Source organism: Oncorhynchus masou, chromosome 20, assembly GCF_036934945.1.
Source record: "Oncorhynchus masou masou isolate Uvic2021 chromosome 20, UVic_Omas_1.1, whole genome shotgun sequence".
In the NCBI taxonomy this organism is placed as follows: Eukaryota; Metazoa; Chordata; class Actinopteri; order Salmoniformes; family Salmonidae; genus Oncorhynchus; species Oncorhynchus masou.
Genome location: NC_088231.1, coordinates 26101043 through 26124952, shown reverse-complemented (window position 1 = coordinate 26124952; position 23910 = coordinate 26101043). Strand labels below are relative to the sequence as shown.

At 50.3% G+C, this 23910-nt stretch overlaps 1 protein-coding gene across 1 annotated transcript; it reads left to right on the top strand.

Annotated features, from left to right (window-relative positions):
• Positions 1-350: 350 nt before the first annotated feature.
• LOC135506609 (serine-rich adhesin for platelets-like) lies at positions 351-11253 on the top strand. Its single transcript, XM_064925938.1, has 23 exons — positions 351-418; positions 525-657; positions 845-958; positions 1409-1507; positions 1700-1795; positions 1916-2029; positions 2235-2348; positions 2584-2760; positions 2814-2912; positions 3105-3200; positions 3321-3434; positions 3834-3944; positions 3998-4111; positions 4534-4644; positions 4914-5117; positions 5205-5300; positions 5421-5534; positions 5934-6059; positions 6113-6226; positions 6649-6759; positions 7029-7264; positions 8151-8347; positions 11198-11253. Exons 1-23 carry the CDS (start codon positions 351-353, stop codon positions 11251-11253), a joined length of 2814 nt encoding a protein of 937 aa, XP_064782010.1.
• Positions 11254-23910: the final 12657 nt, after the last annotated feature.

Here is a 23910-nt window from a genome sequence, read left to right as displayed (position 1 = left end):
GTGTAGTCATCCCTCAACAGATCCATAGTCATGTGTAGTCATCCCTCAGCAGATCCATAGTCATGTGTAGTCATCCCTCAACAGAACTATCGTCATGTGTAGTCATCCCTCAACAGATCCATAGTCATGTGGAGTCATCCCTCAGCAGATCCATAGTCATGTGTAGTCATCCCTCAACAGATCCATAGTCATGTGTAGTCATCCCTCAACAGATCCATAGTCATGTGGAGTCATCCCTCAGCAGATCCATAGTCATGTGTAGTCATCCCTCAACAGAACCATCGTCATGTGTAGTCATCCCTCAACAGAACCATCGTCATGTGTAGTCATCACTCAACAGATCCATAGTCATGCGCCTGTCCACCTCTGCCAAGTCCACCTCTGCCAAGTCCACCTCTGCCAAGTCCACCTCTGTCAAGTCCACCTCTGCCAAGTCCACCTCTGCCAAGTCCACCTCTGCCAAGTCCACCTCTGCCAAGTCCACCTCTACCAAGTCCACCTCTGCCAAGTCCACCTCTGCCAAGTCCACCTCTGCCAGGTCAACCTCTGTCATCTGCCAAGTCCACCTCTGCCAAGTCCACCTCTGCCAAGTCCACCTCTGCCAAGTCCACCTCTGCCAATTCCACCTCTTTCAAGTCCACCTCTGTCATCTGCCAAGTCCACCTCTGTCAATTCCACCTCTGTCAAGTCCACCTCTGTCATCTGCCAAGTCCACCTCTGCCAAGTCCACCTCTGCCAATTCCACCTCTTTCAAGTCCACCTCTGTCATCTGCCAAGTCCACCTCTGTCAATTCCACCTCTGTCAATTCCACCTCTGTCAAGTCCACCTCTGTCATCTGCCAAGTCCACCTCTGCCAAGTCTACCTCTGCCAATTCCACCTCTGTCAATTCCACCTCTGCCAAGTCCACCTCTGCCAAGTCCACCTCTGTCAATTCCACCTCTGCCAAGTCCACCTCTGTCAAGTCCACCTCTGTCAAGTCCACCTCTGCCAAGTCCACCTCGGTCATCTGCCAAGTCCACCTCTGTCATCTGCCAAGTCCACCTCTGCCAAGTCCACCTCTGTCATCTGCCAAGTCCACCTCTGTCAAGTCCACCTCTGTCATTGCCAAGTCCACCTCTGTCAAGTCCACTTCTTCCAAGTCCACCTCTGTCAAGTCCACCTCTGTCAAGTCCACCTCTGTCATCTGCCAAGTCCACCTCGGTCATTGTCAAGTCCACCTCTGCCAAGTCCACCTCTGCCAAGTCCACCTCTGTCAAGTCCACCTCTGTCAAGTCCACCTCTGTCAAGTCCACCTCTGCCAAGTCCACCTCTGCCAATTCCACCTCTTTCAAGTCCACCTCTGTCATCTGCCAAGTCCACCTCTGTCAATTCCACCTCTCTCAAGTCCACCTCTGTCATCTGCCAAGTCCACCTCTGCCAAGTCCACCTCTGCCAATTCCACCTCTGTCAATTCCACCTCTGCCAAGTCCACCTCTGCCAAGTCCACCTCTGCCAAGTCCACCTCTGTCAATTCCACCTCTGCCAAGTCCACCTCTGTCAAGTCCACCTCTGCCAAGTCCACCTCTGCCAAGTCCACCTCTGTCAAGTCCACCTCTGTCAAGTCCACCTCGGTCATCTGCCAAGTCCACCTCTGCCAAGTCCACCTCTGTCATCTGCCAAGTCCACCTCTGCCAAGTCCACCTCTGTCATCTGCCAAGTCCACCTCTGCCAAGTCCACCTCTGCCAAGTCCACCTCTGCCAAGTCCACCTCTGCCAATTCCACCTCTTTCAAGTCCACCTCTGTCATCTGCCAAGTCCACCTCTGTCAATTCCACCTCTGTCAAGTCCACCTCTGTCATCTGCCAAGTCCACCTCTGCCAAGTCCACCTCTGCCAATTCCACCTCTTTCAAGTCCACCTCTGTCATCTGCCAAGTCCACCTCTGTCAATTCCACCTCTGCCAATTCCACCTCTGTCAATTCCACCTCTGCCAAGTCCACCTCTGCCAAGTCCACCTCTGTCAAGTCCACCTCTGTCAAGTCCACCTCTGTCAAGTCCACCTCTGTCAAGTCCACCTCGGTCATCTGCCAAGTCCACCTCTGTCATCTGCCAAGTCCACCTCTGCCAAGTCCACCTCTGTCAAGTCCACCTCTGTCATCTGCCAAGTCCACCTCTGTCAAGTCCACCTCTGTCATTGCCAAGTCCACCTCTGTCAATTCCACCTCTGTCAAGTCCACCTCTGTCATCTGCCAAGTCCACCTCTGCCAAGTCTACCTCTGCCAATTCCACCTCTGTCAATTCCACCTCTGCCAAGTCCACCTCTGCCAAGTCCACCTCTGTCAATTCCACCTCTGCCAAGTCCACCTCTGTCAAGTCCACCTCTGTCAAGTCCACCTCTGCCAAGTCCACCTCGGTCATCTGCCAAGTCCACCTCTGTCATCTGCCAAGTCCACCTCTGCCAAGTCCACCTCTGTCATCTGCCAAGTCCACCTCTGTCAAGTCCACCTCTGTCATTGCCAAGTCCACCTCTGTCAAGTCCACTTCTTCCAAGTCCACCTCTGTCAAGTCCACCTCTGTCAAGTCCACCTCTGTCATCTGCCAAGTCCACCTCGGTCATTGTCAAGTCCACCTATGCCAAGTCCACCTCTGCCAAGTCCACCTCTGTCAAGTCCACCTCTGTCAAGTCCACCTCTGTCAAGTCCACCTCTGTCAAGTCCACCTCTGCCAAGTCCACCTCTGCCAATTCCACCTCTTTCAAGTCCACCTCTGTCATCTGCCAAGTCCACCTCTGTCAATTCCACCTCTCTCAAGTCCACCTCTGTCATCTGCCAAGTCCACCTCTGCCAAGTCCACCTCTGCCAATTCCACCTCTGTCAATTCCACCTCTGCCAAGTCCACCTCTGCCAAGTCCACCTCTGCCAAGTCCACCTCTGTCAATTCCACCTCTGCCAAGTCCACCTCTGTCAAGTCCACCTCTGCCAAGTCCACCTCTGCCAAGTCCACCTCTGTCAAGTCCACCTCTGTCAAGTCCACCTCGGTCATCTGCCAAGTCCACCTCTGCCAAGTCCACCTCTGTCATCTGCCAAGTCCACCTCTGCCAAGTCCACCTCTGTCATCTGCCAAGTCCACCTCTGCCAAGTCCACCTCTGCCAAGTCCACCTCTGCCAAGTCCACCTCTGCCAATTCCACCTCTTTCAAGTCCACCTCTGTCATCTGCCAAGTCCACCTCTGTCAATTCCACCTCTGTCAAGTCCACCTCTGTCATCTGCCAAGTCCACCTCTGCCAAGTCCACCTCTGCCAATTCCACCTCTTTCAAGTCCACCTCTGTCATCTGCCAAGTCCACCTCTGTCAATTCCACCTCTGCCAATTCCACCTCTGTCAATTCCACCTCTGCCAAGTCCACCTCTGCCAAGTCCACCTCTGTCAAGTCCACCTCTGTCAAGTCCACCTCTGTCAAGTCCACCTCTGTCAAGTCCACCTCGGTCATCTGCCAAGTCCACCTCTGTCATCTGCCAAGTCCACCTCTGCCAAGTCCACCTCTGTCAAGTCCACCTCTGTCATCTGCCAAGTCCACCTCTGTCAAGTCCACCTCTGTCATTGCCAAGTCCACCTCTGTCAAGTCCACCTCTGCCAAGTCCACCTCTGTCAAGTCCACCTCTGTCATCTGTCAAGTCCACCTCTGTCATCTGCCAAGTCCACCTCTGCCAAGTCCACCTCTGCCAAGTCCACCTCTGTCAAGTCCACCTCTGTCAAGTCCACCTCTGTCAAGTCCACCTCTGTCAAGTCCACCTCTGCCAAGTCCACCTCTGCCAATTCCACCTCTTTCAAGTCCACCTCTGTCATCTGCCAAGTCCACCTCTGTCAAGTCCACCTCTGTCAAGTCCACCTCTGCCAAGTCCACCTTTGCCAAGTCCACCTCTGCCAATTCCACCTCTTTCAAGTCCACCTCTGTCATCTGCCAAGTCCACCTCTGTCAATTCCACCTCTCTCAAGTCCACCTCTGTCATCTGCCAAGTCCACCTCTGCCAAGTCCACCTCTGCCAATTCCACCTCTGCCAATTCCACCTCTGTCAATTCCACCTCTGCCAAGTCCACCTCTGCCAAGTCCACCTCTGCCAAGTCCACCTCTGTCAATTCCACCTCTGCCAAGTCCACCTCTGTCAAGTCCACCTCTGCCAAGTCCACCTCTGCCAAGTCCACCTCTGTCAAGTCCACCTCTGTCAAGTCCACCTCTGTCAAGTCCACCTCTGTCATTGCCAAGTCCACCTCTGTCAAGTCCACCTCTGTCATCTGCCAAGTCTACCTCTGTCAAGTCCACCTCTGTCAAGTCCACCTCTGCCAAGTCCACCTCTGACAAGTCCACCTCTGTCAAGTCCACCTCTGTCATCTGCCAAGTCCACCTCTGTCAAGTCCACCTCTGTCATCTGCCAAGTCCACCTCTGTCAAGTCCACCTCTGCCAAGTCCACCTCTGCCAAGTCCACCTCTGTCAAGTCCACCTCTGTCATCTGCCAAGTCCACCTCTGTCAAGTCCACCTCTGTCATCTGCCAAGTCCACCTCTGTCAAGTCCACCTCTGTCAAGTCCACCTCTGTCAAGCCCACCTCTGCCAAGCCCACCTCTGCCAAGTCCACCTCTGTCAAGTCCACCTCTGTCATCTGCCAAGTCCACCTCTGTCAAGTCCACCTCTGTCATCTGCCAAGTCCACCTCTGTCAAGTCCACCTCTGCCAAGTCCACCTCTACCAAGTCCACCTCTGTCAAGTCCACCTCTGCCAAGTCCACCTCTGTGAAGCCCACCTCTGCCAAGTCCACCTCTGCCAAGTCCACCTCTGTCATCTGCCAAGTCCACCTCTGCCAAGTCCACCTCTGCCAAGTCCACCTCTGTCATCTGCCAAGTCCACCTCTGCCAAGTCCACCTCTGTCATCTGCCAAGTCCACCTCTGTCAAGTCCACCTCTACCAAGTCCACCTCTGCCAAGTCCACCTCTACCAAGTACACCTCTGCCAAGTCCACCTCTGCCAAGTCCACCTCTGCGAAGTCCAACTCTACCAAGTCCACCTCTACCAAGTACACCTCTGCCAAGTCCACCTCTACCAAGTCCACCTCTACCAAGTCCACCTCTGTCAAGTCCACCTCGGTCATCTGCCAAGTCCACCTCTGCCAAGTCCACCTCTGTCATCTGCCAAGTCCACCTCTGCCAAGTCCACCTCTGTCATCTGCCAAGTCCACCTCTGCCAAGTCCACCTCTGCCAAGTCCACCTCTGCCAAGTCCACCTCTGCCAATTCCACCTCTTTCAAGTCCACCTCTGTCATCTGCCAAGTCCACCTCTGTCAATTCCACCTCTGTCAAGTCCACCTCTGTCATCTGCCAAGTCCACCTCTGCCAAGTCCACCTCTGCCAATTCCACCTCTTTCAAGTCCACCTCTGTCATCTGCCAAGTCCACCTCTGTCAATTCCACCTCTGCCAATTCCACCTCTGTCAATTCCACCTCTGCCAAGTCCACCTCTGCCAAGTCCACCTCTGTCAAGTCCACCTCTGTCAAGTCCACCTCTGTCAAGTCCACCTCTGTCAAGTCCACCTCGGTCATCTGCCAAGTCCACCTCTGTCATCTGCCAAGTCCACCTCTGCCAAGTCCACCTCTGTCAAGTCCACCTCTGTCATCTGCCAAGTCCACCTCTGTCAAGTCCACCTCTGTCATTGCCAAGTCCACCTCTGTCAAGTCCACCTCTGCCAAGTCCACCTCTGTCAAGTCCACCTCTGTCATCTGTCAAGTCCACCTCTGTCATCTGCCAAGTCCACCTCTGCCAAGTCCACCTCTGCCAAGTCCACCTCTGTCAAGTCCACCTCTGTCAAGTCCACCTCTGTCAAGTCCACCTCTGTCAAGTCCACCTCTGCCAAGTCCACCTCTGCCAATTCCACCTCTTTCAAGTCCACCTCTGTCATCTGCCAAGTCCACCTCTGTCAAGTCCACCTCTGTCAAGTCCACCTCTGTCAAGTCCACCTCTGCCAAGTCCACCTTTGCCAAGTCCACCTCTGCCAATTCCACCTCTTTCAAGTCCACCTCTGTCATCTGCCAAGTCCACCTCTGTCAATTCCACCTCTCTCAAGTCCACCTCTGTCATCTGCCAAGTCCACCTCTGCCAAGTCCACCTCTGCCAATTCCACCTCTGCCAATTCCACCTCTGTCAATTCCACCTCTGCCAAGTCCACCTCTGCCAAGTCCACCTCTGCCAAGTCCACCTCTGTCAATTCCACCTCTGCCAAGTCCACCTCTGTCAAGTCCACCTCTGCCAAGTCCACCTCTGCCAAGTCCACCTCTGTCAAGTCCACCTCTGTCAAGTCCACCTCTGTCAAGTCCACCTCTGTCATTGCCAAGTCCACCTCTGTCAAGTCCACCTCTGTCATCTGCCAAGTCTACCTCTGTCAAGTCCACCTCTGTCAAGTCCACCTCTGCCAAGTCCACCTCTGACAAGTCCACCTCTGTCAAGTCCACCTCTGTCATCTGCCAAGTCCACCTCTGTCAAGTCCACCTCTGTCATCTGCCAAGTCCACCTCTGTCAAGTCCACCTCTGCCAAGTCCACCTCTGCCAAGTCCACCTCTGTCAAGTCCACCTCTGTCATCTGCCAAGTCCACCTCTGTCAAGTCCACCTCTGTCATCTGCCAAGTCCACCTCTGTCAAGTCCACCTCTGTCAAGTCCACCTCTGTCAAGCCCACCTCTGCCAAGCCCACCTCTGCCAAGTCCACCTCTGTCAAGTCCACCTCTGTCATCTGCCAAGTCCACCTCTGTCAAGTCCACCTCTGTCATCTGCCAAGTCCACCTCTGTCAAGTCCACCTCTGCCAAGTCCACCTCTACCAAGTCCACCTCTGTCAAGTCCACCTCTGCCAAGTCCACCTCTGTGAAGCCCACCTCTGCCAAGTCCACCTCTGCCAAGTCCACCTCTGTCATCTGCCAAGTCCACCTCTGCCAAGTCCACCTCTGCCAAGTCCACCTCTGTCATCTGCCAAGTCCACCTCTGCCAAGTCCACCTCTGTCATCTGCCAAGTCCACCTCTGTCAAGTCCACCTCTACCAAGTCCACCTCTGCCAAGTCCACCTCTACCAAGTACACCTCTGCCAAGTCCACCTCTGCCAAGTCCACCTCTGCGAAGTCCAACTCTACCAAGTCCACCTCTACCAAGTACACCTCTGACAAGTCCACCTCTACCAAGTCCACCTCTGCCAAGTCCAACTCTACCAAGTCCACCTCTGCCAAGTCCACCTCTGCCAAGTCCACCTTCCAGTTGCCTATTTTGTTAAAATATTTCCTGTATTTACGTTCAACTGGTAAAGGTTCATTTGGATATACACTGCTCAAAAAATAAAGGAAACACTAAAATAACAAATCCTAGATCTGAATGAATGAAATATTCTTATTAAATACTTTTTCTTTACATAGTTGAATGTACTGACAACAAAATCACACAAAAATGATCAATGGAAATCAAATGTATCAACCCATGGAGGTCTGGATTTGGAGTCACACTCAAGTCCACCTCTGTCAATTCCACCACTGCCAAGTCCACCTCTGTCAAGTCCACCTCTGTCAAGTCCACCTCTGCCAAGTCCACCTCTGTCAAGTCCACCTCTGTCAAGTCCACCTCTGTCAAGTCCACCTCTGTCAAGTCCACCTCGGTCATCTGCCAAGTCCACCTCTGCCAAGTCCACCTCTGTCATCTGCCAAGTCCACCTCTGCCAAGTCCACCTCTGTCAAGTCCACCTCTGTCATTGCCAAGTCCACCTCTGTCAAGTCCACCTCTGTCATTGCCAAGTCCACCTCTGTCAAGTCCACCTCTGTCAATTCCACCTCTGCCAAGTCCACCTCTGCCAAGTCCACCTCTGTCAAGTCCACCTCTGTCAAGTCCACCTCTGTCATTGCCAAGTCCACCTCTGTCAAGTCCACTTCTGCCAAGTCCACCTCTGTCAAGTCCACCTCTGTCAAGTCCACCTCTGTCATCTGCCAAGTCCACCTCTGTCATCTGCCAAGTCCACCTCTGCCAAGTCCACCTCTGCCAAGTCCACCTCTGTCAAGTCCACCTCTGCCAAGTCCACCTCTGCCAAGTCCACCTCTGTCATCTGCCAAGTCCACCTCTGCCAAGTCCACCTCTGCCAAGTCCACCTCTGCCAAGTCCACCTCTGTCATCTGCCAAGTCCACCTCTGCCAAGTCCACCTCTGCCAAGTCCACCTCTACCAAGTCCACCTCTACCAAGTCCACCTCTGCCAAGTCCACCTCTGCCAAGTCCACCTCTGCCAAGTCCACCTCTGCCAAGTCCACCTTCCAGTTGCCTATTTTGTTAAAATATTTCCTGTATTTATGTTCAACTGGTAAAGGTTCATTTGGATATACACTGCTCAAAAAATAAAGGAAACACTAAAATAACAAATCCTAGATCTGAATGAATGAAATATTCTTATTAAATACTTTGTTCTTGACATAGTTGAATGTACTGACAACAAAATCACTCAAAAATGATCAATGGAAATCAAATGTATCAACCCATGGAGGTCTGGATTTGGAGTGACACTCAAAATGAAAGTGGAAAACCACACTACAGGCTGATCAAACTTTATGGATATAAATTGCATATTATCGAAAAAAAAACATAAATGTACTGTGTAACATGTCATCTGATGAAGATTTTCAAAAGGTTAGTGAATGATTTTTCTTCTAATCCTGCGTTTGTGAATGCATCTTCTGTTCAAGAAATTGGCTGCATATCATCTGTGTCTTTGTGGTGGTTTGACGTAAATATGTGCTATGTTTTCGCCGTAAAACATTATAGAAATCTGACTCGCTGGGTAGATGAACAAGGTATTTATCTTTCATTTGAGCTATTGGACTTGTTAATGTGTGGAGGTTAAATATTTCTAAGAATATTTTTGCATTCTGTGCGCCACCGTTTGAGTTGAGGGGGGGGTGTGTAGTTCCTGCTTGGGAACCCATGCCGTCAACATGTTATTAACTGCCTGTTCAGGGGCAGAACAACAGATTTGTACCTTGGGGATTTGAACTTGCAACCTTTTGGCTGCTAGTCCAACACTTTAACCACTAGGCTACCCTGCCACCCCAGTGTTGTTTCCTAAGTGGACACACCATCTGACTGAGCATTTCAATGGCCAGAAGAGTCTTAGGGAAATAAATGATTGTTTTCATGAAATTAACACAAACAGTGATTAATTAGAAATACAATGATGATACAAAATAAAAAGGCTGCATGAGGCTTCAAACAGACAAAAAGGAAATAAGTGATTATCTCTGGGTTGAACCTACGAGCCTCTGAGTGATACTCACCAACCTGGACTGATTATCTCTGGGTTGAACCTACGAGCCTCTGAGTGATACTCACCAACCTGGACTGATTATCTCTGGGTTGAACCTGCGAGCCTCTGAGTGATACTCGCCAACCTGGACTGATTATCTCTGGGTTGAACCTACGAGCCTCTGAGTGATACTCACCAACCTGGACTGATTATCTCTGGGTTGAACCTGCGAGCCTCTGATTGATACTCACCAACCTGGACTGATTATCTCTGGGTTGAAACTGCGAGCCTCTGAGTGGAACTCACCATCCTGGGAACCTGGACTGATTATCTCTGGGTTGAACCTGCGAGCCTCTGAGTGATACTCACCAACCTGGACTGATTATCTCTGGGTTGAACCTGCGAGCCTCTGAGTGATACTCACCAACCTGGACTGATTATCTCTGGGTTGAAACTGCGAGCCTCTGAGTGGAACTCACCATCCTGGGAACCTGGACTGATTATCTCTGGGTTGAACCTGCGAGCCTCTGAGTGAAACTCACCGTCCTGGACTGATTATCTCTGGGTTGAACCTGCGAGCCTCTGAGTGAAACTCACCGTCCTGGACTGATTATCTCTGGGTTGAACCTGCGAGCCTCTGAGTGAAACTCACCGTCCTGGACTGATTATCTCTGGGTTGAACCTACGAGCCTCTGAGTGATACTCACCGTCCTGGACTGATTATCTCTGGGTTGAACCTGCGAGCCTCTGAGTGATACTCACCAACCTGGAAACTTGGACTGACCTCAAACATCCCCATGGATTTGGTTTGACCTCTAACGGCACCAATTATTATCAGTGTCGTATCAAACGATGACATGGTCTGTAGACATTTGGTCATTTTTACGGTGATTGTCTGTAAATTAGTATTTAGTTCACTGTTTCAAAGTCAGGGTTAAATGTCTTCTGTCTTCTGAAGCAGCAGAACCTGATAAACCTCATTGTGTTTGTCTCCTACAACCGACACAGAAAGGTTCATCCGATAAATGCTCTCTGCTGGTAGGTTGACAACATTCCATGGAATGTCTTAGGTTCTCACCGTTGGCATGTTTCCTGGAAGCTCTGGATCTGAGGGTCACAGGTTCAATCTCAGTGCCAAGGGCTCCTTTTTTTTAAAGACTTTCGCGAAACCTTAACCCATAACTTAACGACCCAGAATGAATGTCTAAAATGAACAGTTGCCTGAACTTTGATTCTGTTTTAGCCCAGTCCCAAACCTTAGCCTACAAATCACTGTTTATCCCTCCGTGGAGAACCGACTGATTCTAAAGTCAATGTGTGATATCATGACAGCACCATTTACACATGCTGTACCCTGTGCACGTGACGAATAAACTTGATTGGAATTGATCTGGGTAACACTCAGTCCCATTTTACTGGTTTGTGGTAGTTTAGAGTGGGTTTTGGTAGGACTCCTAGTTGTTAATAAACATTCATCTATGCTCACCCCCTCCCTCCCTCCCCTCCCTCCCTCCCTCCCTCCCCCTCCCTCCCTCCCTCCCCTCCCTCCCTCCCTCCCTCCCTCCCTCCCTCCCTCCCTCCCTCCCTCCCTCCCTCCCTCCCTCCCTCCCTCCCCCTCCCTCCGTCTCTCCTCCCAACCCCTTCCCTCTCTATTCCCTCTCTTCTCCCAACCCCTCCTTGTCTCCTCCCTCTCTCCTCCCAAACCCCTCTCTGTCTCTTCCCAACCCCCTCTCTCCTCCCTCATTCCTCCCTCTCTCCTCCCTCATTCATCCCTTTCTTCTCAAAACCCCGTCCCTCTCTCTTCCAACCCCCCTCCATCTCTCCTCCCTCTATCTTCCCAACCCCCCTCTATCCTCCCAACCCCCTCCCTCTCACCTCTCTCTCTTCTTCTAATGGTTTTGATCCCCATAACAGTCTCACAACAGGTCAAAGCTAACTTCAGGAGAATGATGAGTGCTGGGGAGAACTGAGCCGGACACCAAGGAGGTGACTGTAGTTCTGGGACCACTGCAGTATGTGGAGGTTTGGGGCACCTCATTGAAACCGTGGTTGGAAGAATGTCTGACCTCCAAGTTGTGTACAAATATACTGTAGATACGTCTGTGACTTTAGCATTTATTGTCGCAGCACTTTATGTTGCTGGATGTGCCGTAGTTGTGTCTGCTCCTTTTGCTATGGGACCAATGAAACGGGAGCAGTAGCAGCAGGAGGAGGGGCTATATGTACGGTAATACTGAAGTGTCAGTCAGTAGTCGGGCCATGGGGGACCTTGGGAGCTCTGTTGGGTCCAGCCGGTGCTGCTGGGGTGGTTCTGTCTGCTGGGGTGGTTCTGTCTGTTGGGGTGGTTCTGTCTGCTGGGGTGGTTCTGTCTGCTGGGGTGGTTCTGTCTGCTGGAGTGGTTCTGTCTGCTGGGGTGGTTCTGTCTCCTGGGGTGGTTCTGTCTGCTGGGGTGGTTCTGTCTGCTGGGGTGGTTCTGTCTGCTGGGGTGGTTCTGTCTCCTAGGGTGGTTCTGTCTGCTGGGGTGGTTCTGTCTGCTGGGGTGGTTCTGTCTCCTGGGGTGGTTCTGTCTGCTGGGGTGGTTCTGTCTGCTGGGGTGGTTCTGTTTGCTGGGGTGGTTCTGTCTGCTGGGGTGGTTCTGTCTGCTGGGGTGGTTCTGTCTGCTGGGGTGGTTCTGTCTCCTAGGGTGGTTCTGTCTGCTGGGGTGGTTCTGTCTGCTGGGGTGGTTCTGTCTGCTGGGGTGGTTCTGTTTGCTGGGGTGGTTCTGTCTGCTGGGGTGGTTCTGTCTGCTGGGGTGGTTCTGTCTGCTGGGGTGGTTCTGTCTCCTGGGGTGGTTCTGTCTGCTGGGGTGGTTCTGTCTGCCGGGGTGGTTCTGTCTGCCGGGGTGGTTCTGTCTGCCGGGGTGGTTCTGTCTGCTGGGGTGGTTCTGTCTCCTGGGGTGGTTCTGTCTGCTGGGGTGGTTCTGTCTCCTGGGGTGGTTCTGTCTGCCGGGGTGTGGTTCTGTCTGCCGGGGTGGTTCTGTCTGCTGGGGTGGTTCTGTCTGCTGGGGTGGTTCTGTCTCCTGGGGTGGTTCTGTCTGCTGGGGTGGTTCTGTCTCCTGGGGTGGTTCTGTCTGCTGGGGTGGTTCTGTCTGCTGGGGTGGTTCTGTCTGCCGGGGTGGTTCTGTCTGCTGGGGTGGTTCTGTCTGCCGGGGTGGTTCTGTCTCCTGGGGTGGTTCTGTCTGCTGGGGTGGTTCTGTCTGCTGGGGTGGTTCTGTCTCCTGGGGTGGTTCTGTCTCCTGGGGTGGTTCTGTCTGCTGGGGTGGTTCTGTCTGCTGGGGTGGTTCTGTCTCCTGGGGTGGTTCTGTCTGCTGGGGTGGTTCTGTCTGCCGGGGTGGTTCTGTCTGCTGGGGTGGTTCTGTCTGCTGGGGTGGTTCTGTCTGCTGGGGTGGTTCTGTCTGCTGGGGTGGTTGTGTCTGCCGGGGTGGTTCTGTCTGCTGGGGTGGTTCTGTCTGCCGGGGTGGTTCTGTCTGCCGGGGTGGTTCTGTCTGCCGGGGTGGTTCTGTCTGCTGGTCTAACATGTAGCTGTAGTGCCTATGGGGTAGCAGGGAGCAGTAGTACGTATGTGTGGGCAGGTAGAGTAGGGACAACACTGGGGACATTGTGTGCAGCTTGGTTTGGGACAGGGGCTCTGGTTGTTTGCACTGTCTTCATTCACATGTGGATCTCTTGCATGTTCTCCGCCGCGGTGACCAGTAGAGCTCCTCATGTGGTGAATCTCAGATTGAACATAAACCCAACATAACTTTTTATTTTTGGTAATCGTTGAGGTTTAATTCTATCAGCGTATCAGATTACATGTAGTCTATGTATGGGACTACAGGCAGCCATGTGTTCCTCGCTGACTCGGCTGGTTGAATGAAGGTTCAATCATGTGCTATAAAACATTGTCAATGGACAAACAGGGGATGCTTGGTTTGTTGTTTTAATCTAGTTGTAATATTGGATGCTTGGTGTGTTGTTTTAATCTTATTGTAATACGGATGCTGGGTTTGTTGGCGGGCGGGAGGGTGTATCATCAGGGGAATCTTGATTTATGTATCATAATCGTAATTCCCCTTTCAATAAACATTTATCATTTTATTTAATTGACTTATTTAAACTTTATTTAAGGAGGAAAGTCAGTTGAAAACACATTATTATGTTCCATGACGGCCTACCAAATGGCCTCCTGCGGAGCCGGGGTCTGGGAGTAGCACATCTCTACAGACAGAGAGACCTCAGACGACATGGTAGCAACATGGTAGCAACACATGACCACACGCCCTGTCTGTCCCCTGAAAGGCCCGTAGAGAGGGCCCTGTCTGTCCCCTGAAAGGTCCGTAGAGAGGGCCCTGTCTGTCCCCTGTAAGGCCTGTAGAGAGGGCCCCGTCTGTCCCCTGAAAGGTCCGTAGAGAGGGCCCTGTCTGTCCCCTGTAAGGCCTGTAGAGAGGGCCCTGTCTGTCCCCTGAAAGGCCCGTAGAGAGGGCCCTGTCTGTCCCCTGAAAGGTCCGTAGAGAGGGCCCTGTCTGTCCCCGAAAAGGTCCGTAGAGAGGGCCCTGTCTGTCCCCTGAAAGGCCCGTAGAGAGGGCCCTGTCTGTCCCCTGAAAGGCCTGTAGAGAGGGCCCTGTCTGTCCCCTAAAAGGTCCGTAGAGAGGGCCTTGTCTGTCCCCTGAAAGGCCTGTAGAGAGGGCCCTGTCTGTCCCCTAAAAGGTCCGTAGAGAGGGCCCTGTCTGTCCCCTGAATGGTCCGTAGAGAGGGCCCTGTCTGTCCTCTGAAAGGCCTGTAGAGAGGGCCCTGTCTGTCCCCTGGTAGGCCCGTAGAGAGGGCCCTGTCTGTCCCCTGAAAGGCCCGTAGAGAGGGCCCTGTCTGTCCCCTGAAGGCCCGTAGAGAGGGCCCTGTCTGTCCCCTGAAAGGCCCGTAGAGAGGGCCCTGTCTGTCCCCTGAAAGGCCCGTAGAGAGGGCCCTGTCTGTCCCCTAAAAGGCCCGTAGAGAGGGCCCTGTCTGTCCCCTGAAAGGCCCGTGGAGAGGGCCCTGTCTGTCCACTGAAAGGTCCGTAGAGAGGGCCCTGTCTGTCCCCTGAAAGGTCCGTAGAGAGGGCCCTGTCTGTCCCCTGAAAGGCCCGTAGAGAGGGCCCTGTCTGTCCCCTGAAAGGTCCGTAGAGAGGGCCCTGTCTGTCCCCTGAAAGGTCCGTAGAGAGGCCCTGTCTGTCCTCTGAAAGGCCTGTAGAGAGGGCCCTGTCTGTCCCCTGGAAGGTCCGTAGAGAGGGCCCTGTCTGTCCCCTGAAAGGCCCGTAGAGAGGGCCCTGTCTGTCCCCTGGAAGGCCCGTAGAGAGGGCCCTGTCTGTCCCCTGAAAGGCCCGTAGAGAGGGCCCTGTCTGTCCCCTGAAAGGTCCGTAGAGAGTGCCCTGTCTGTCCCCTGAAAGGCCCGTAGAGAGGGCCCTGTCTGTCCCCTGAAAGGTCCGTAGAGAGGGCCCTGTCTGTCCCCTGAAAGGCCCATAGAGATGGCCCTGTCTGTCCCCTGGAAGGCCCGTAGAGAGGGCCCTGTCTGTGCCCTGAAAGGCCCGTAGAGAGGGCCCTGTCTGTCCCCTGAAAGGCCCGTAGAGAGGGCCCTGTCTGTCCACTGAAAGGTCCGTAGAGAGGGCCCTGTCTGTCCCCTGAAAGGTCCGTAGAGAGGGCCTTGTCTGTCCACTGAAAGGTCCGTAGAGAGGGCCTTGTCTGTCCACTGAAAGGTCCGTAGAGAGGGCCCTGTCTGTCCCCTGAAAGGTCCGTAGAGAGGCCTTGTCTGTCCACTGAAAGGTCCGTAGAGAGGGCCTTGTCTGTCCACTGAAAGGTCCGTAGAGAGGGCCTTGTCTGTCCCCTGAAAGGTCCGTAGAGAGGGCCTTGTCTGTCCACTGAAAGGTCCGTAGAGAGGGCCTTGTCTGTCCACTGAAAGGTCCGTAGAGAGGGCCTTGTCTGTCCACTGAAAGGTCCGTAGAGAGGGCCTTGTCTGTCCACTGAAAGGTCCGTAGAGAGGGCCTTGTCTGTCCACTGAAAGGTCCGTAGAGAGGGCCCTGTCTGTCCCCTGTTACACAGAGACAATATTACAGCAGACACACACACACACAGGGGCTCGAATAGTCTACCTTGTATTACAGCCACAAACAGTGAAGTGGGTCTACACACACCCACCCAACCACCCACACACACACACACCTCCCTTGTATTATTACAGCCCAGGGATCACCTTCTACCTCTCCAACCTCATTACATCTACAGGCCATAGGTGGATAATGAATCCTTCACAGCCAGCGGGACAACAGGGAGACCAGGAGTGTGTGTGTGCATGTGTCTGTGTGTGCATGTGTCTGTGTGTGGACACACTCTCCAGAGGGACAGCGAAGAGTAGAAGAACAGGAGGAGAGAATGAAATAGGAGTGGAGGAGAGGAGTAGGGGACAGGCAGTGGTGTACAGTACTTTAGTAAAATATTTTAAAGTACAACTTAACCTGTTACAATGACAGACCCAACTCTAACTGCCTGTAGCTCATGCCCTGAAGCAAGGACATGCATATTATTGATACCATTTGAAAGGAAACACGTTTTAAAATGGAAATGGGAAAGTAATGTAGGAGAATATAACACAATAGATCTGAAAAAAGTTATTTTGAATTTTTATTTTTTTTGTACCATTATCTTTGAAATGCAAGAGAAAGGCCATAATGTATTATTCCAGCACAGGTGCAATTTAGATTCTGGCCACTAGATGGCAGCAGTGTATATGGAAAGCTTTAGACTGATCCAATGAACCATTGCATTTATTGTCGGAAATGTTGTATTAAGACTGCACAAACGCGGGTCATTTGTTCATTAATATTTTTTCATGTTCAAAAATGTGCACTCTCCTCAAACAATAGCAATGGTATTCTTTCACTGCAATAGCTACTGTAAATTTGATTTTGATTTACAAGAATTTAAGCTTTGTGCCAATATCACATATGTCTATGTCCTGTGAAATGTTCCTGTTACTTACAACCTCATGCTAGTCACATTAGCCTACATTAGCTTAACAGTCCCGTAGACGGGACACCGATCCTGAAGTCGTTTTAAGTCGTTTTTCTTGGGGGTATCTGTACTTTATTTTACTATTTATATCTGATTGTACTTCACTGCATTCCTAAAGAGAAGTACGTATGTTGTACTCCATACATCTTCCCTGACACCCACAAGCATATTGTGAAAGCTTAGTAGGACAGAAAACAAATGGTTCAATTCACACACTCATCAGGAGAATATCCCTGGTCATCTCCTGCCTCTGATCTGGCACCTTCACTAAACACAAATGCTTTGTTTGTAAATGAGGTCTTAGTGTTGGAATGTGCCCCCGGCTCTCCGTAAAAAAAATGAAAAACAAGAAGATTGTGTCGTCTGATTTGGTTAATAGGAGTTTTAAAGGATTTATACTTTTACTTTTGATGCTTAAGTGTATTTTAAAGCAAATACTTTTAGATTTTTACTCAAGTAGGATTTTAATGGGTGAATTTCACTTTTACTAGAGTCATTTTCTATTAAGGTATCATTACTTTTACTCAAGTATGAGACGTGAGTACTTTTTCCACCACTGGGGGAAAGGTCACCAACAGAATATTATCATAGACATCAGTAACTCACCTCCATGACAGTTCATATTGGACACCAACAGAATATTAAAGACATCAGTAACTCACCTCCATGACAGTTCATATTGGACACCAACAGAATATTATAGTAGACATCAGTAACTCACCTCCATGACAGTTCATATTGGACACCAACAGAATATTATAGACATCAGTAGCTCACCTCCATGACAGTTCATATTGGACACCAACAGAATTTTATAGTAGATATCAGTAACTCACCTCCATGACAGTTCATATTAGACACCAACAGAATATTATAGACATCAGTAACTCACCTCCATGACAGTTCATATTGGACACCAACAGAATATTATAGACATCAGTAACTCACCTCCATGACAGTTCATATTGGACACCAACAGAATATTATAGACATCAGTAACTCACCTCCATGACAGTCATATTGGACACCAACAGAATATTATAGTAGACATCAGTAACTCACCTCCATGACAGTTCGTATTGGACACCAACAGAATATTATAGACATCAGTAACTCACCTCCATGACAGTTCATATTGGACACCAACAGAATATTATAGTAGACATCAGTAACTCACCTCCATGACAGTTCATATTGGACACCAACAGAATATTATAGACATCAGTAACTCACCTCCATGACAGTTCATATTAGACACCAACAGAATATTATAGACATCAGTAACTCACCTCCATGACAGTTCGTATTGGACACCAACAGAATATTATAGTAGACATCAGTAACTCACCTCCATGACAGTTCATATTGGACACCAACAGAATATTATAGACATCAGTAACTCACCTCCATGACAGTTCATATTGGACACCAACAGAATATTATAGACATCAGTAACTCACCTCCATGACAGTTCATATTGGACACCAACAGAATATTATAGACATCAGTAACTCACCTCCATGACAGTTCATATTGGACACCAACAGAATATTATAGTAGACATCAGTCACTCACCACCATGGCAGTTCATATTGGACACCAACAGAATATTATAGACATCAGTAACTCACCTCCATGACAGTTCATATTGGACACCAACAGAATATTATAGACATCAGTAACTCACCTCCATGACAGTTCATATTGGACACCAACAGAATATTATAGTAGACATCAGTAACTCACCTCCATGACAGTTCATATTGGACACCAACAGAATATTATAGTAGACATCAGTAACTCACCTCCATGACAGTTCATATTGGACACCAACAGAATATTATAGTAGACATCAGTAACTCACCTCCATGACAGTTCGTATTGGACACCAACAGAATATTATAGACATCAGTAACTCACCTCCATGACAGTTCATATTGGACACCAACAGAATATTATAGTAGACATCAGTTACTCACCTCCATGACAGTTCAGATTGGACACCAACAGAATATTATAGACATCAGTAACTCACCTCCATGACAGTTCATATTGGACACCAACAGAATATTATAGTAGACATCAGTAACTCACCTCCATGACAGTTCATATTGGACACCAACAGAATATTATAGACATCAGTAACTCACATCCATGACAGTTCATATTGGACACCAACAGAATATTATAGACATCAGTAACTCACCTCCATGACAGTTCATATTGGACACCAACAGAATATTATAGACATCAGTAACTCACCTCCATGACAGTTCATATTGGACACCAACAGAATATTATAGACATCAGTAACTCACCTCCATGACAGTTCATATTGGACACCAACAGAATATTATAGACATCAGTAACTCACCTCCATGACAGTTCATATTGGACACCAACAGAATATTATAGTAGACATCAGTAACTCACCTCCATGACAGTTCATATTGGACACCAACAGAATATTATAGACATCAGTAACTCACCTCCATGACAGTTCATATTGGACACCAACAGAATATTATAGTAGACATCAGTAACTCACCTCCATGACAGTTCATATTGGACACCAACAGAATATTATAGACATCAGTAACTCACCTCCATGACAGTTCATATTGGACACCAACAGAATATTATAGACATCAGTAACTCACCTCCATGACAGTTCATATTGGACACCAACAGAATATTATAGTAGACATCAGTAACTCACCTCCATGACAGTTCGTATTGGACACCAACAGAATATTATAGACATCAGTAACTCACCTCCATGACAGTTCATATTGGACACCAACAGAATATTATAGACATCAGTAACTCACCTCCATGACAGTTCATATTGGACACCAACAGAATATTATAGACATCAGTGACTCACCTCCATGACAGTTCATATTGGACACCAACAGAATATTATAGACATCAGTAACTCACCTCCATGACAGTTCATATTGGACACCAACAGAATATTATAGTAGACATCAGTAACTCACCTCCATGACAGTTCATATTGGACACCAACAGAATATTATAGTAGACATCAGTAACTCACCTCCATGACAGTTCATATTGGACACCAACAGAATATTATAGTAGACATCAGTAACTCACCTCCATGACAGTTCATATTGGACACCAACAGAATATTATAGACATCAGTAACTCACCTCCATGACAGTTCATATTGGACACCAACAGAATATTATAGTAGACATCAGTAACTCACCTCCATGACAGTTCATATTGGACACCAACAGAATATTATAGACATCAGTAACTCACATCCATGACAGTTCATATTGGACACCAACAGAATATTATAGACATCAGTAACTCACCTCCATGACAGTTCATATTGGACACCAACAGAATATTATAGACATCAGTAACTCACCTCCATGACAGTTCATATTGGACACCAACAGAATATTATAGACATCAGTAACTCACCTCCATGACAGTTCATATTGGACACCAACAGAATATTATAGACATCAGTAACTCACCTCCATGACAGTTCATATTGGACACCAACATAATATTATAGTAGACATCAGTAACTCACCTCCATGACAGTTCATATTGGACACCAACAGAATATTATAGTAGACATCAGTAACTCACCTCCATTATAGTTCATATTGGACACCAACAGAATATTATAGTAGACATCAGTAACTCACCATCATGACAGTTCGTATTGGACACCAACAGCCCCAGTTGTTTGATTCTCTCAATCTTTATTTAGTTCCCTCATTCTTTCTCTCTCCTCTTATGTTTGTTTATGCCTCACCTTAGGTCAGTGCAATTTAACTTTTGTCCGTTGCAATCCCGCTGAGGTTCAACAGAATACTAGTGTTTGTATGTGTGTGTGTGTGTGTGTGTCTGCGTGTGTGTGTGTGCCAATTTATATTGAACTTGGCCTGTAGGAGAGAAGAAGTCAAATGCTCTCTGTTTGCATTGTCAAGTGAGTGTCTGGTTGTGTTTCTAAGGCTATGTGCCAAATCAAAACCCATTTCCTATATAGTGCACTGCTCTTGACCAGGGTCCATAGGGCTTTCTTCAAAAGTAGTGAACTGTTCAGAGAATAGGGGCAAACGCAAAGACGTGTTGCATGAGTAAGGGCTCAGAGGTCCATCTTGTATACTCAGACAACGTGCAGACAGGGCAAGAAGGAACAGGAGGAGGAGGAGGAGGAGGAGGAGGAGGAGGAGCATGACAAAGAGGAGGCGGAGGAGGAAGAGGAGGAGGAAGAGAAGGACAAAGAGGAGGAGGAGGAGCATGACAAAGAGGAGGAGGAGGAGGAAGAGGAGGAGGAAGAGAAGGACAAAGAGGAGGAGGAGGAGGAGGAGGAGGGGGAGCAGGAAGATAATGGATAGGAGGAGGAGTAGGATGAGGAGGAGAAGGAGGAGGAGCAGGAAGAAGAGGGGTAGGAAGAAGGGCAGGATGAGGAAGACGAGGAGAAGGACGAAGAGGAGGAGGAGGAGGAGAAGGAGAAGGGGGACTAGGAAGAAGAGGGGTAGGAAGAGGAGCAGCAGGAGGAGGAGGAGGAGGAGGAGAAGGACAAAGAGGAGGAGGAGGGGGAGAGGGGTAGGTGGTGGAGCAGGAAAAAGAGGGGTAGGAAGAGGAGCAGGAGGAGGAGGAGGAGAAGGACAAAGAGGAGGTGGAGGGGGAAGGGGGGTAGGAGGAGGCACAGGAGGAAGAGGGGTAGGAAGATGAGTAGGATGAGGAGGAGGAACAGGAGGAGGAGAAGGACAAAGAGGAGGAGGAGGGGGAAGGGGGTAGGAGGAGGAGCAGGAGGAGGAGAATTACAAAGAGGAGGAGGAGGGGGAAGGGGGGTAGGAGGAGGAGCAGGAGAAGGACAAAGAGGAGGAGTGGGAAGAGGGTTAGGAAGAGGAGGCGTAGGAGGAGGAGGAACAGGAGGAGGAGGAACAGGAGGAGGAGGAGAAGGAGGAGTAAGAGGAGGAGGCAGAGCAGGAAGAAGAGGAGTAGGAAGAGGAGGAGGAATAGGAGGCGTAGGAGGAGGAGTAGGAGGAGGAGTAGGAGGAGGAGTATGAGGAGGAGTAGGAGGAGGAGTAGGAGAAGGCGTAGAAGGAGTAGGAGGAGAAGGAGGAGGAGGAGAAGGAGGGGTAGGAAGAGGAGGCATAGGTGGAAGAGGAGGAGTAGGAGGAGGCGTAGGAGGAGGCATAGGAGGAGGAGAATGAGGAAGAGGAGGAGGAGAAGGAGGGGGAGTAGGAGTAGAAAGAGAAAGATGAGGAAGAGGAGGGGTAGCAGGAAGAGTAGGATGAGAAGGAGGAGGAGGAGTAGGAGGAGGAGTAGGAGGAGGAGTAGGAGGAGGAGTAGGAGGAGGAGTAGGAGGAGGAGTATGATGAGGAGTAGGAGGAGGCGTAGGAGGAGGAGTATGAGGAGGAGTAGGAGGAGGAGTAGGAGGAGGAGTATGAGGAGGAGTAGGAGGAGGAGTAGGAGTAGGAGGAGGAGTATGAGGAGGAGTAGTAGGAGGAGTATGATGAGGAGTAGGAGGAGGCGTAGGAGGAGGAGTAGGAGGAGGAGTATGAGGAGGAGGGGTAGGAGGAGTAGGATGAGAAGGAGGAGGAGGAGAAGGAGGGGAGGAGCAGGAAGGAGAGGAGGAGGAAGAGAAGGAGGAGCAGGAAGAAGAGGAGGAGGAGGAGCAGGAAGAAGAGGGGTTGGAAGAGGAGCAGGTAGAGGAGTAGGAAGAGATGGATGAAAAGGAGGCATAGGAGAAGGAGGAGGAGGAAGAAGAGGGGTAGGAAGAGGAGGCATAGGTGGAAGAGGAGGAGAAGGAGGAGGAGTAGGAGGAGGCGTAGGAGGAGGCGTAGGAGGAGGAGTATGAGGAAGAGGAGGAGGAGAAGGAGGGGGAGTAGGAGTAGAAAGAGGAAGATGAGGAAGAGGAGGGGTAGCAGGAGGAGTAGGATGAGAAGGAGGAGGAGGAGAAGGAGGGGGAGGAGCAGGAAGGAGAGGAGGAGGAAGAGAAGGAGGAGCAGGAAGAAGAGGAGGAGGAGCAGGAAGAAGAGGGGTAGGAAGAGGAGCAGGTAGAGGAGTAGGAAATGATGGATGAAAAGGAGGCATAGGAGAAGGAGGAGGAGAAGGAGGAGAAGTAGGAAGAAGGGGAGGAGGAAGAGGTGGAGGAGCAGGAGTAGGAGGAGGAGTACAAGGAAGAGGAGGAGCAGGTAGAGGAGGAGTAGGAGTGGGAAGAGGATGATGAGGAAGAGGAGGACTAGGAGGAGGAAGAGGAGGAGTAGAAGGAGGAGGAGTAGAAAGAGGAAGATGAGGAAGAGGAGGAGAAGGAACAGGAGGAGCAGGAGGAGGAGGAGGAGAAGGAGGAGGAGTAGAAAGAGGAAGATGAGGAAGAGGAGGAGAAGGAACAGGAGGAGCAGGAGGAGAAGGAGGAAGAGGAAGATGAGGAAGAGGAGGAGAAGGAACAGGAGGAGCAGGAGGCGGAGGAGAAGGAGGAGGAGTAGAAAGAGGAAGATGAGGAAGAGGAGGAGAAGAAACAGGAGGAGAAGGAGGAGAAGGAACAGGTGGATGTCTGTGTGTGTAGGAAAGTGTGTGACACATCAGTCTAGACAAAAGTTGAACAAGATAAGTTTCCCCAATATGTCTTCTCCTCTTATTTCCCCTCCCCTCTCCTCTGTTCTCCCTTCTCCACCCGCCCCCTCCCCCACCCACACATGCACCCTAGCTCTAAATAATGAGACAACTGTCACAATGCATTACCTCTTGCCCCAACCAACGGGTGGTGACCACGACGACGGTTATAGCCAGTGTCACCCTCTGGGGTCTATCGCCCAGGGCGAGAAGGGGAGGGAGGGAGGGAGGGAGGGAGCGGGAGGGAGGGAGGGAGGGAGCGGGAGGGAGGGAGGGAGGGAGGGAGGGAGCGGGAGGGAGGGAGGGAGGGAGGGAGGGAGGGAGGGAGGGAGGGAGGGAGGGAGGGAGGGAGGGAGGGAGGGAGGGGAAAGGCTGAGGGCCAAAACAACAGTCCGGTGACAGCCAGACAGAATCAATGTCATTATGGTGCTCAACACAACAGTGTGAGTAAGAGACGGGGAACAGAGGATCGTTCACATAGTGGAAGGGAACAGAGGAACGTTCACATAGTGGAAGGGAACAGAGGAACGTTCACATAGTGGAAGGGAACAGAGGAACGTTCACATAGTGGAAGGGAACAGAGGAACGTTCACATAGTGGAAGGGAACAGAGGAATGTTCACATAGTGGAAGGAAACAGAGGAACCTTCACATAGTGGAAGGGAACAGAGGAACGTTCACATAGTGGAAGGGAACAGAGGATCGTTCACATAGTGGAAGGGAACAGAGGAACGTTCACATAGTGGAAGGGAACAGAGGAACGTTCACATAGTGGAAGGGAACAGAGGAACGTTCACATAGTGGAATTGAGCAGAGGAACGTTCACATAGTGGAAGGGAACAGAGGAACGTTCACATAGTGGAAGGGAACAGAGGAACGTTCACATAGTTGAAGGGAACAGTGGAACGTTCACATAGTGGAAGGGAACAGAGGATCGTTCACACAGTGGAAGGGAA